This window comes from Hippocampus guttulatus, chromosome 14 (assembly GCF_054856545.1).
Source record: "Hippocampus guttulatus isolate MCC_2025c chromosome 14, RoL_Hgut_1.0, whole genome shotgun sequence".
NCBI lineage: Eukaryota > Metazoa > Chordata > Actinopteri > Syngnathiformes > Syngnathidae > Hippocampus > Hippocampus guttulatus.
This window is the reverse complement of record NC_141274.1, coordinates 12,361,098-12,373,966: the sequence shown is the minus strand read 5'-3', so window position 1 is coordinate 12,373,966 and position 12,869 is coordinate 12,361,098. Positions and strand designations below refer to the sequence as shown.

At 42.7% G+C, this 12,869-nt stretch overlaps 1 protein-coding gene across 2 annotated transcripts in view; it reads left to right on the top strand.

Annotated features, from left to right (window-relative positions):
• The window catches only part of gpc5c (glypican 5c), an 84,761-nt gene extending 79,195 nt beyond the window's left edge, over positions 1–5,566 (top strand). For both annotated transcript variants that reach the window (XM_086130065.1, XM_086130064.1), the window contains one exon: positions 3,788–5,566. In XM_086130065.1, the coding sequence (XP_085986191.1) occupies positions 3,788–3,969 (182 nt within the window). In that variant the 3' untranslated portion in view covers positions 3,970–5,566. The remainder of the gene's footprint in view (positions 1–3,787) is intronic.
• The last annotated feature ends 7,303 nt before the right edge of the window (positions 5,567–12,869 follow it).

The window sequence follows — 12,869 nt, the reverse complement described above, 5'->3', positions numbered from 1 at the left end:
GTTGTCTATCCCACTCACCTTTCAACCCCTCTGGTCACCCTCCTTTTTTCCTCCCCTATCCATCCTTCCTCTCTTGGTTCAAGCCGAAGTACAGCTCGTAGTCGGGTGCTGTTACCAGCCATGTGGTCCAAGCAGCTGTTGTTGCTCTTTGGCCAATGGCAAATAAAGCCTCCAAAAAATCCCAAACAAGAGAGCCCGTCCATCTGCCGATGCATGAGTGGTCACAGGACAAAATGAGGGTGATTTTGCACCAGGGCTGAACCTAATGATTGTCGATTTATTTTGATGCTTAATTCGTGAATCGGATCAATGCTTTCATTTTCATTTCTCTATTCTAAAAGAGGACATGATGTTGAATTGCTGAAAATGCATCGATGTAAATTATGATTCACTTCCTGGTTTGGTCACGAACACAGTCCGAAAACAGTTTTGATCCTTATTCTCCAAAGTAAAAGCAAATATTTTGACAATTGTCTGCTTTTGTGCAGGACTACAAAAATATGAAAATAGTTCCTGTTGAAAGCCCAAATTCCGAGGATCTGGGCAATTTTAAATAAAAAAAGTTCTCGGAACATTTCATCCATTATCAATATAATTGAACCCCAATTCAACTCAAAAACGGCCTACCGGCGGTTGGAGCCACGCCCGGCCAACGGCGCTCAGCAACGCTCAACCCACTGCCAGACGTCCGACGTCGGCTTTCTACATTGACAACTTTAGCACACTTTGCATGCTCTCCTATAATCATGGTTGAAATGACCTCACGCTCTCTCTCAGAATGGGGCAATATACAGAACGGCTTACGCACAGGTACGTTGGCTTGCTAGCTTCATTTTGCACTCTTTCTCTGAATGGTTTGCTCTGCGCCGATCGAACAAGAGGTGAATTAAAACACAAAAAGGCATGCTGGCGTTAAAAGTACACCCAACAATTTCTCGCAAAAAAAAGTTGCCAACACGACATCCTGCACATTGTGCTCTACGTCATCATCGCAACACCTCCATCGCCTTGTCACCCCTCCATCACGGAGTACTTCATTCCTAGTTCAGTCACTGATGCACCCACCCCTTCCTTATTCATTCTCAGAGACGCGGAGTCTGCAAATTCTGCGAAATTTCAAAAGGGTTTCTGTGTGCCACCGCATATCCTTGAATTGATTGATTCCATCTGCCTCGATGATGGATATTCAGTCTGGCGCTAAGAAGCAAATCAAAACTGTTTATGCTCTTCTAACCATCTAGTCTGCCTTCTGCTTTCCCCCCATGCTTTCCCTCCCCGTATTTTCGCCATTATCATATGAGCCAGCTCGATGAAGGGCGTATCAATCTGCTAACATTGTCATTACTGCGACATCACATTCCATTATCCACCTCCCAGCCGCCTGATGTTTGCCGTCGCACCTTTGCGTATTTTTAGGGACTTAATTGTTCGGATACGGCGCTTAATTTTACATTCACGCGGGTGTCAATTTAATTGATCATCCATCTGGTTTAATCACTAATGGCGTAACAGTAATAAAAGCACGCATAATATAAACTGCAGTTGGTTGACTGGTTAAAGGAGAATCGCGCCTGTCGAATTCGGAAAGATTGTATTTGTTTCGCGCGTACGATGTCATTGTCGCAAAGGTGGCTGGCTGAACATTCGCTTTCCCGGCTGTGACGTCAAACTGGCTGTGAACAGGACTCCCAGCATGCTGGCTTTAGACTCTTCTCACCGGTGAAAATGGCGTCAAGCGCCTTATCGCACATCTCGTAGTTTGAACAGCTGTGAACGGGAGTTGGTCTCGGACAGTTTAGTTAGCATTGGCTCGCCTCCTCGTCACTCAATTTAATTGCTTGCAATTGAGGTTCAAGTTGAGGTTGACAAAGCTTTGCTGCGGCGTGCGTGTATTCGCCACGAGGAAATGAACACTTCAACTGACTGGCAGGATTATATTGTCTGCGAGGTAATTGCTCGTTCTGGCACAAATTGTCGCCGTAATTAGCCAGCTGGTTAACATGCAGTGATTTAGCATATTTCAACTCCATTCTTCTCGATCCTGATGAGATGCAGCCCGGTTTTCCCCGAGAACAATAAGCGCAATCAGATTCGGGATGAACGGTGTCTTTGTCTATTGTCAACCTGGAAAAAAAACAAAAACGTAAGCTGGAAACAATTCACTCTCTTTAGAGATGGCCGAGCCCTTAGCTCACATGCACAACAGAGGTGTGGAGATGATATGGGAGGAGGGAAAAAAAAAAAAAGAATCGACATTTGTTGCGATATCCAACTCAAATTTGTTGCTTCTGTCTCTTCGTGGTGGTCTGAGCATCGGCAGTCGTTGCAAGTTGAAACTTGGCAAGGTGGGATTTCAAGATGTCACAACCGCGTTCTCGTAACTCCACCGGCGAGGCCTTGTAAGGTCACAGCCGATTTACTTCACAATCGCATCCATCTTGAGAGAGTTGGCTCATTCGCATTGAGTGGGATCAACTGAAATCTTGACCTCATTTTGCCAACAGTGGCAGATTAGACTCTTTTAAAACAGTCCCCCCCCCCCCCCCTTACACAATGCATTGCAATCATTTATCTTGCCGCTGCTTGTTTTTCCTCCCAAAATCCTTTGGGACCGGCACTCCTTGATATATTTTCCTCCCTTTTCAAAGGCTTATGCAATGTTTGCTCAGCCTTCTTAGCGTTAGTAATCAAGCCGTGTTTTTTTTTCTGTTGGCGGAGACAACCCGTAAATCAAGCAATTGATCAATCAGGAGTTGAGCCTCTATTTTGATTGGTCGTCTTAGCGCAACTCTATGCCGCTGACGTTGGGAGAACCGTTTGGGGAAGGCTGTTCCTGATTCTTGCGCGTCAAAGCAAGGTCTGTGAAGGTATGATTGGTGGCTTTGGGGGAGAACAACTCAAGACCTTTGATGCAACACAAATTGAGCATAGGGTTGTTGTGACAAAAAAGACGCTTTAAGCTGTTTAACGCAACTCCTACTTAAAGTTTACTGTCAAACGAAAGATGAAACAAAGGATTTGAAACCACCACCCAAATTTTAAGTCCGCTATCTTAATGCTAATACATAATTGAAAATGCTCCAACGAACGAATGAATCGCATTTTTTCAACCATTCTCACTAACATTCAGAGTTTGGGGCTAATTCTAAATCGACCTAAACCTAACATGGGAGTGTATGGAATGTGGAGACTATGCAAAGAAAGAATTCCAAAACCAGAACCTCAGAACTGGAAGGCAAACTTGCCAATCACTTTTACACCGTGCTGTCCTATGTTCGGACTTCTGTCTCAGAAACTGTTTTTTTTCCTCATAGTATTACAATGTTATGAACATGAGTAATACTTGGGCTGGTCCCTTGCTGGATCCGAGACCCCTCTGGACCAAATGAGGGGTGTTCCATCCCACTTTTTTTTTTCAGAGTTATGCCAGTCAGACTATTCACTCCCTGATCACTCACTGATACCAAGTACCAACACCTGCAGTACTTTTGATATATAAATTTCATTTAACATAATATCAAAACTATGGTAACAAAACCTTCTTTTTGACCTAGATCATAATTCACCAATGTCTCAGACTGCCGCAGTAGCGCCATCAACTGCCGAGGAGGACGTGCTCGGTGTCAGATTATCTTTGATTTAAGTATCAGTGGCTGGTATCGGCAGCCTGTTTGGCCTTTCGATACCTTAAATAAAACTGGTATCGGTACTCGCCCATTCCTTGTCCTAATGCTCAACTCTTTCCATATGAATAATCTTCTCTTTCTCTCATCTTTTGTGCCGACAGTACACACAAAAGGCTCCAGTGAAGTTGGATCCATCGGGCCTGAACTGAATGTTCCGAAGCAGAATCCAGCCAAGGCCCCGTCAGTGCGAGTGATAGGAGGTTCTCCATCGAACAGCTGGCCAGGACCTTGCAGTCTCGCACTGCTCATCATTGCACTTTGCTCACAGTGGACTTTATTCTGATGTCTACAAAAACAAAAAACAAACAAACAAACAAACAAACAAAAAACTGCAGACTGACTTTAACATTCAACACACACATCACTTTTCAACTCCTCCATCCTGTTGGATGACGGAAGGGGGGAATAGACGACAACCTCCGGGCGGCGATTCTCCCCTTGCGAGACCCTCTTGTTGTGGAGCTCGCCCGTGTGTGTTTGTTAAAAGCGATTCCCGTGAACACGCACACTCCAAACAAAATCCCCGCTGCTTCCTCTGGGCTTTGCCGTCTCTGAAATGGTCGAGACTCGCGTCCGTTCACTCTTAAAGACGCACCCTTTGGAATTTTAGTGAGGACTGTATACAGAGGCTTACACTTTCTGCCAATTTGCATACACTTTTATTCTCTTTTGTTTTTCTACCTTTCATTTTGCTATCGCAAACCACTGCATCATCTTCTGCCCCCGCAAGGAGAATTCATTTGAAAACATATTTCCTGTGTGAGGATTACGGAATGCATGCTAGATTGAGAAATCGGTTCCAGGCGTCTGACCCAGAAGGCCAGATTTGATATCCTCTAACGACTGTGTATCTTGGCTCCGATTAGAATGTGAACGCGTGTGCAGGTGAGCGCCCTCGCACACGTGCAACTTGCTGTTTATAGTAAGTACGTTTATAGCGGTGGAATGATCTGACAGAGTGTTTGAGGTTCAGAGTCAGCGTAAAGCTCGTAGTGGCTAATGGAGCTTTATGAGCTGTTTAAATGGATTGCAATGCTCATCTGCTCTGAATATACCGGGATGGGATTTCTATGCAAAACAGAAAGCGGTGACTTTAAGAAGGTGGAAAGAAAGCCGGCATGGCATTTGATTTGATGAATGTTTAGCGTGCATCTTCTCTCGTGTGCTGGCTTGTGGAAACGCATGTTGTCCAAACTGTTACTATGAGCAGGATCGGTGTCCAAAACCTTCTTGTAGTAATGTGCCCTAAATTTCGGACTGTCGTAGAATCACTTAACGACCCTGTAAAGTGAATTCACTATTTCGTGAATTCCAGAATGCTGGATGTTCGAGAAACAAAATAAAAAGTCAGACATGACGCTTTAGAGCGCCTCGTAGTTGGCTATGAGTGTGCATACATAACTGAGAAAGAAAGTAGCAGGAAAAGTACTTCGTGAAACACGTTAGTGCACATTCAGCCGAATCGTGTTCCGATACCTTTTTAAATGTTTGGTTCCTCTATTGCCGGATTCAGCACATTGGCAGCCATTGTGCTCGCCCTTTCCTAATGACTTCATTGTGTGTCCCGTTCTAATGCCAGAAATGTTTTTCTTTCCGTCACGATAACAGTAATGCCCCCCCTCACCCTCCCTAATGCCGAACGTTCCTGGCAAATCCAATAGATTACAATTCAAATCCGTATTTGTCTCTGCGCAGAAGAAGCCGAACAAGCAAGCTGCTCTCCTTTTACAATGCCTCCCATCCCGCTTGCCTTCTTGTGTAAATGTTGCCACTGTTGTTGGAAAGTGAAGCACGTGTGATGTAAATGAATGTATGGTCAGCGCGACGACGGCAATACCGTATTAAAGCTGGAGCTGACATTTCAGCTTCTCTTGGGCATATGTTGGTCTGTGATTCCGCTCTCCATGACAGAGGGAAAACGGATAGAGTGTCTTTCATTTGATGTCGATGCAAATACATTTTGTACGATGGGGTCAATGACACTTAAGGCATAAGAGCAATGGGGCCATTTGCAAGTCGAAAATGTGTTAAATTCTCTTCCATTCACCAGTACTGAATTCTTTCTCCCACAGATCACTCACCGCCATATATTGTAGCTTGTGGATAAATGTACATATTTAAGTCACTTATCTTGCTTTGATTCTTCTTATTGCATTTCTTTTTTTTTTCTTTAAGTGCTAATATATTTGCTTTGCTCTTTTGGCGGCTCTCCACCTCAGAAAAAAAAATTCTAGCCACTTGACAGGAAAAACAAAACAAAAAACAAGCACAGAATGAGTGAATGCCTGAGCTTTGTCAAATCTGCTGAGAAAGACCACAATTGCATTAAATGAGTAACGTTAAAAAAAAATAGCTGATGAAAGATGAATCATTCTATTTTGACAAAGTAAGGAATAGCAAGTACAGGTAACTTCTTTCCAATATAGTTTGTAAAAGCTAAACAAAAAAAAGTAGAAAAACCTCATTATGGACAGTAATTAAGTAGGTCACTACTACCGTTTCAGTACATCCCGACAGCTGAAGAGTCATGATTGTGTATGCAGGGCAAGCTGCCCTGTCTAACCTTCTCTATTTGCATCCGAGAGGCTTCCGTGCTAAACATATCGGTCTGTCTTTGCAGCAGAAATAGAATCTGCAGGCGTTTTGAGCACCGCTCGTGGCCCTCAGATGATTTGGAGTTGACCAATTCGTTCCTGGGAAACTTTACCGAGCTGTCCATGCTGTCAGCAATAATATAACAACAACACAAAATATTAGAATGTTAACAAGCAACTACTTTGGGATATAACAAAGCTCCCATGCTATATTTAAAATACTAGTCTTTAGAGTAGTCGTGATTTCAGAGATCCAATACCATTTGTATTGCTTTTGTTGTTGTTGTTGTTTGCTCCGACACTGTCTGTAGAGTATAAAGTGGAATTTATTTCAGTACACTGTAGTAATCCAAATCAACACATCATAATATCACATAATTGTGATTCATTATTACGTTGTAGCCAGAAACAATCTGAACATGTAAATGCTAATCAGCTAACAGTAGCTATTTGCTAGCTACCTACCTAGCACGATGGCTTAGCTGCTGAACGTGGCCTCACATTTGAAATTTGTGTATAACCTTATTTATTTTTTAATTGTTTTTACACTCAAAACATTATTCAGTCATAGAGTGTCCACATGCATGGTCGTAAAGACTGTTCAGCTGTTACCGAACACCAGTGGCTGTCTGCGCGTTTGGCAGCTGGGCCTTCGGTGTTGCCTGAACCAATTTAATCCATCTCTTAACACCATCCCACAGCAATTTTAGAAACTATTAATACTAAATGAAAACACATTTTGACAACATGTAACTTTACCGCGTACATAATTTCGGCAAGTGTGGAATCCATATTTCTCAAGTAACATGACAAAAAGGTAAACCATCTAAATAAAATACTCTTACTCATCGAAGATTTTGATTAAATCGATTAACGCGGGCAAATCGCGGCGGATGTGCCCGTGGAACTTGGCTTGCTCTGACTAACCAATCAGTGAATCGGAAAATGCCGACATGATTTGTGGGCTGTCTCGCTGACCCTGGGAGACAAATTTGAAAAGAAACACTCAATGATTCATCTAGTTTAAATTACTGTACATGGGTCAGCGCTACATATTTGGAAGGCCCTAAAGAGAATGTACTATTGGGAATAGTTAATACAATTATTTGTATTATCTTTCATTCCTATGCGGAAAATCGTTTTCAATTCCAAAGAAATTAGAGATGAACCAATGTCCTGGAATTGCGGTTTCAGGTCCATTTATTGCTTACTGCAGATTTAGAACAGTTCACGCTGGGTCTTTTTTTCCCCTATCATCAGTATAAAGAAAAGAATTTGATGGCTCCACTTCAGGCGACAGAGGCACTTAAAGCCTCCACCACACCCACACTGTTTTTATCATCAGCCTATCAGTGCAAATAACTAATGTCACTTTCCTGGCAGAGCGGACAGTGGCCGCACGCTTCTCCAAATATCTGCCCCAATACCAGTGATTTCATCTAACCGGTCCCACACTCGCAGACTTCCACGAGTGTGCAGACTGCATTTGATCCCTTGGAGTTTATTTCATGCCTCGGCCGTCTGGCCGGCTGCAGACGACAGCAAAAAGTGTCCTATGCAAGGATATCGTGCCTTGCCCTTGCCAGAGATGGAATCGAACTGTTTTTGTCCCCAAAGCAAAACCCAAAAGCAATGTGTCTTCCATTAACTTGATATTTTTCTCAATGCGACACAAATATTTAATGGCTGTAAATTATGTCGCAGGCTGAAACACACAATGCCCGTTAGTGTGTGTGTAAGTGTGCATCAGTGGTGGGAAGTAACAAAATACAGAATACTTCATTATTATACTAAATTTGATGTTTCAGGTGTCTGTGCTTTATTTGACTCCCCAGAACGCCAACTACATAAAATGAGTTGTTTTGTTTTTTAAATCTAACCATTGTTGACAGTTTTGTGTCTGCTAAATGTGATAGAAACCAAACCCTGCTCAACTGTCAATCAAATACCACCACGTCTATAGTGTCCTTTTGTGCTTCCATGAGAGGCGCTAGCCATCAGCTAGCTCGTATGCTCACAGGACACCCGTTAGCTTGCAATTTAGCCGATGGCTTCTCACCCACAAACAGACACACATATGGGAAAGTCAAGCATTTATTAAATCCAGAGCCACACATTTTTCAGCCTGTGGCATCCAGGGAAGGGTGCAAGCATAGCTAGCTTGCTAACTGCATGCTGTAGTTGTACAAATCAACCAAGTAGTTAAAACGAAGCAACTCGCATTTGCTTCGGATAACCACCGATGCGAACAAAGGTGCTCAAGTTCCTTTGTACTGGGGCATCACTGGACCCCATTTTGACAATGCCCCTCCCCCAAAAAATCTGAATACGTTAAATGGGGGAAAACAGATTAATGCCATACCTCCACCATTTTGTATTTACTACATGATTCTCAGTGTTTTCATCAACCATGTTATATTTTTTACAGTAGAAAATCATCTATGTTTTTTCTTTACAGGGTCTTCAAGTCCAAAGTGTGAGTACTTTTGACACTTCTGGTGTGCGTATGGCAAGTATACTGTCAGCGAGTGTAAGTGAGAGTTGGGGTGACGTGAGGACACAGCTGCTCGGCTGTCTGTCTGGTCTATTTTCAATGGCAGTACACATCAGCGCTTCTGTCTCACTGGCTCAGCCAAGTCCACACCTCATCTTCTCGACACGCGTCTAATCCACACTCAACATCGTGCATTCGTGCGCCCATCAGAAACATTTTCCAACAAAGCGCTGCTCGGCGCAAACTGTGGACGGACTGACACTAATAAGCTGTCTGTCCTTTTCATGGATTGTGGTTTCAGGTGAATTTTGTAGCTTTATACGACAATTCACAATCACATCTAGAGACAATTTATAGTGTTCCATTAACCTGCCATGCAGGTTTTGGCAATGTGGGAACTAACCGGAGTACCCGGAGAAAACCCACACAGGAATGCCGGAGCCGGAATCAAACCCTACACCTCTGCACTGAGAGGCAGATGCGCTTCATTTCTTCATTGTCCTCACTAATCAATTCCCGTCACGAAAAATAATATCTGTGTGTGTCTGTCGTCTGTCGTCTGTGTGGATGACGCCAGTCACATGAGACTGGTCATCATGTCATGTTCAATTCCCCGTCAGACTCGCTCTATTTGCTAAGTCGCAGCCGTGCTACTTGCTCGTGTCCTGGAGATGGATGAGTGTGCCTCTGACTGTCCCGCTGATCCCTTGGGTGTCATTCCACCTTCCCGAATCTCTGTCACTCTCTTTTTCGTCCTCTATCATTATCATTATCGGCTCAGAACACCGTTGTCGTATTCCCTTACTTCGACTGCAGTCTTACCTTTTTATTCCCGACTTTTCAACTCTAAATAAGTGCCATCATTGTGAATGTTGTGTTTGGTGCATAACATGGATATATGATTTTACGAAGGATGTGTCATGGAAAAGTGATTTTTATATACAAGTTGTGTGTTTGTAATTTTGTGGTTTTGCGATGATGATGCCGCTTCTATTAGTGAGAATACAACTGAGTGAAGTTGACGCAAATACAGTGGTGGTGCTTGAGATACAAGTACTTTGTATTTCTTCTGTTTTTGAATGTTCATGAAGAAGACCTTTAAACAAACAAACGTTGGTTGTTTTGGGGGAACTGGAATGTATTAAATGCATATCCATTCATTTCAATGGATAAAGGTGATTTGAGATAAAAGTGCCTTGAATGAAGTTAGTTAGTTGTGTCTCAAGGCACCACTGTATTTGATTGTAGGCTTGAGCACAAATTGTCAACTATTACCTCCGCCTCCAAGACTTAATAGCCATGGTCAAAACTGTACCCGGGGGTGGGTGAGCAAAGCGTCACTCGCATAAACCAGGAGAGGACAGGACAGCCACCTCAAAAACTGTCATATTTCCAGAGGGATGTTAAAAATAAATGAAAATAAATTAATCAGAATACCATGTTTGGACTAGTGAAGAATGCAGTCTCCTGAAATAAAATTAGTATAGGAGAGTCTCGTTCTGCAACATTGTTTTTGTATGTTTTTTGTGGCGCGCTCTGATTGATGCGTTCAATCGGGTGTGGTTTTCTAGCGGTGCTATTTTGAAGCGCTGCAAACTGGGTTTATTCTCCAACTTTTCTCCACTCCATCCCAAAGTAATTTAAAACAGGAGTTGTGCTCTGACTAGTTCGACATAACAAACGCAACATTTATCAATTGTGACACCCAGAAAATTCAAGCATTATCACTTCACTTTCATTCATTCATTTCTCCCTTTTGAATGTTGTGCCCATCGGGGCTCATCTTATTCAAACCATCTTTCTCACTTCTTATCATGCTTCATAAACCTAGCCCCGCTCCGGGTCGACTCAATATTTCTCATTTTTATCACATGTCAGTCAACCCCCTGCACGTGTCATCAGATTATGCTCCTTTGTCTGTCGCCGCGTGCGACAGAGGCCAGCGTGGAAGTTATTGCATACGCAGTTGTCGAGACTGAACGTAACGGCAGACGTCAGTTTTTGCAGCTCGGAATCACATCAATTGAAATCACTATCGTGATGACCTGTGGCTTGACTTGGACTTGGAATTTAAAGGTTCACAATTTACATGCATTTATACCTAGCTATCTAGCTAGATAGCTAGCGAGAGAGCTTACTAGATAGCTAGCTAAATAGCTTGCTAGAGCGCAAGCTAGTTATCTAGATAGATGTAGTTCCAGTTGGTCTTTTTCTCCCGGCATCCTGGCCTCTCATTAATATTCGATATATAAGTAAACCTTGCTCTGATGGAATCACTGTTTTCCTTAACTTGAAAATGGAAAACAGCTTTCTTCTGATTGGTAGTTGGCTATATCTCGGCGTCTTGCAGCAGCCGTGTCAGGTCTTGCGATCATCCTTAAGCAGAATTCACAAAGCATCAGTGACTCACATCCACACGTTGGGTGATTTGATATGTAGACTCTCTGAAAGGCGAGCCTGAGACTTTTGAGGGCGGATGAACCTGATCGAGTACTTCATCAGTATCAGTAAACCATAAAAAGATAGCGTTTATAATAATTAACAATTTAACAAAAGCTTACACAATCAAGGAATAAGGCGGTTGCTACATAAATCTGGCAGCGCATAGCATGATATCTGATTGGGGGAAAAAAAAAGTAGTGCGGCCAAGTGAAACATCCTGAGGGCCGCTTGATCCATAAACTCGGTTTTAGATAAAGTGGTGGAATAATAATATCAAATCTCATTGGTCTTCTTCAATCTTAACACGATTGGTAGAACTGCATGAAAAAAAGGAGATTTGACTTGACTTGCCCAGGACAAAATCACTTGAGACTTACTCGAGATTTCTCTGCGAAATGGCAGAAGTGCCGAAGAGCTTTTATGCATGAATGCAAGCGTGAGGGCAAACGTCTGCTTTAAGTTGAGTGAGGAAGGCATAAAGTGAGAGGAGGGAGGGAGGAAAGAGAAAATGGTGAACTTAAAAAGCCACTGAAGAGGAAGAAGTGATTGTGATTGGCGTAGGATTAGACGTCTTTTATTTGAAGGAGAGGACACAAAGAGACTTCGTCAAACCACACACGAACTGACACTTATATAAGAAATATCCATTTAATAGGTTCCGTATCAAGCTGCTCCTTCAATTCTTATCAGCATTAAATATGATTTTGGGCTTTTAGCTTCCCTGCATGAGGCAGTAAGATCCAAGATTTCAACACAAGTGCAATCCCGGTCAAATTTTGTCTTTCAAAACCAAGATTTGACTTACCTGCCTTATGAATCCACTTTTGCTACATGCCCAGTTTGAGTTTTTCACTTTTATGTTGTCTCTCTTCATCAGTATGGTTATGTTCTTTTCAAAATGTCCACAGAGCTTCCTTTTTGCCTTGTTTCTTGTCTTTGTTCCTACCTGCTTTTTCTGTGACAATCACACCATGTGTTTGTGGTTTAACACACAACTTTACAGTCCAAGAGCTAATATGCATTGATTCTCAAAACCTGTTATAGAGTCGTAATTTTTCCATTGCCTGCATGGCAATCGATGTACACGACTTAATTGCGTTGTGTGTGGCAAAGAGTTGCCAAACGTAATTTTTTTTGTGATGGTCCATTTCAGTCTTTAACGGCCACAGATGCAAAGAAAGGCGCTCAAGTTTTTATTTCGTGCTGTGTGAGCATCAGTGGGCTCCGTTTTAGCCCCGCCCCCACAAAAAAATGAAAAACTATATCTCCACAAATCAGTAATACATAGTCCTTGCCCATGTTTCATTGAGACAGAAACAAGCAGTCAAACGCTTGCTGAAAGTCCGGCGAAGGTTTTGCAAACATTTGCAACCTTGAACGAATCCTGACAAACTGTAACATGAACGCCCACTTTGCTACCTTCGCCAACAGTCGCAGTTATTCGCCCCTCAGTGGCGTAGAGGCTTGCGAGCGTTGTCATTTGCGTCTTTGATTCTATTTGTTTTCAATCTGGTGTGCACCCACCTTGAGTCTTGTTTGGTCTAAGTAATCATTCTCAGTGGTCTCTTTGTGTCCCTCTCACAGTTTATTTGTTTTTCGTCAATATGTTTCACTTTGGTTCTGTGTCCCAACTCCAGAAAAGTCAAACAAGGA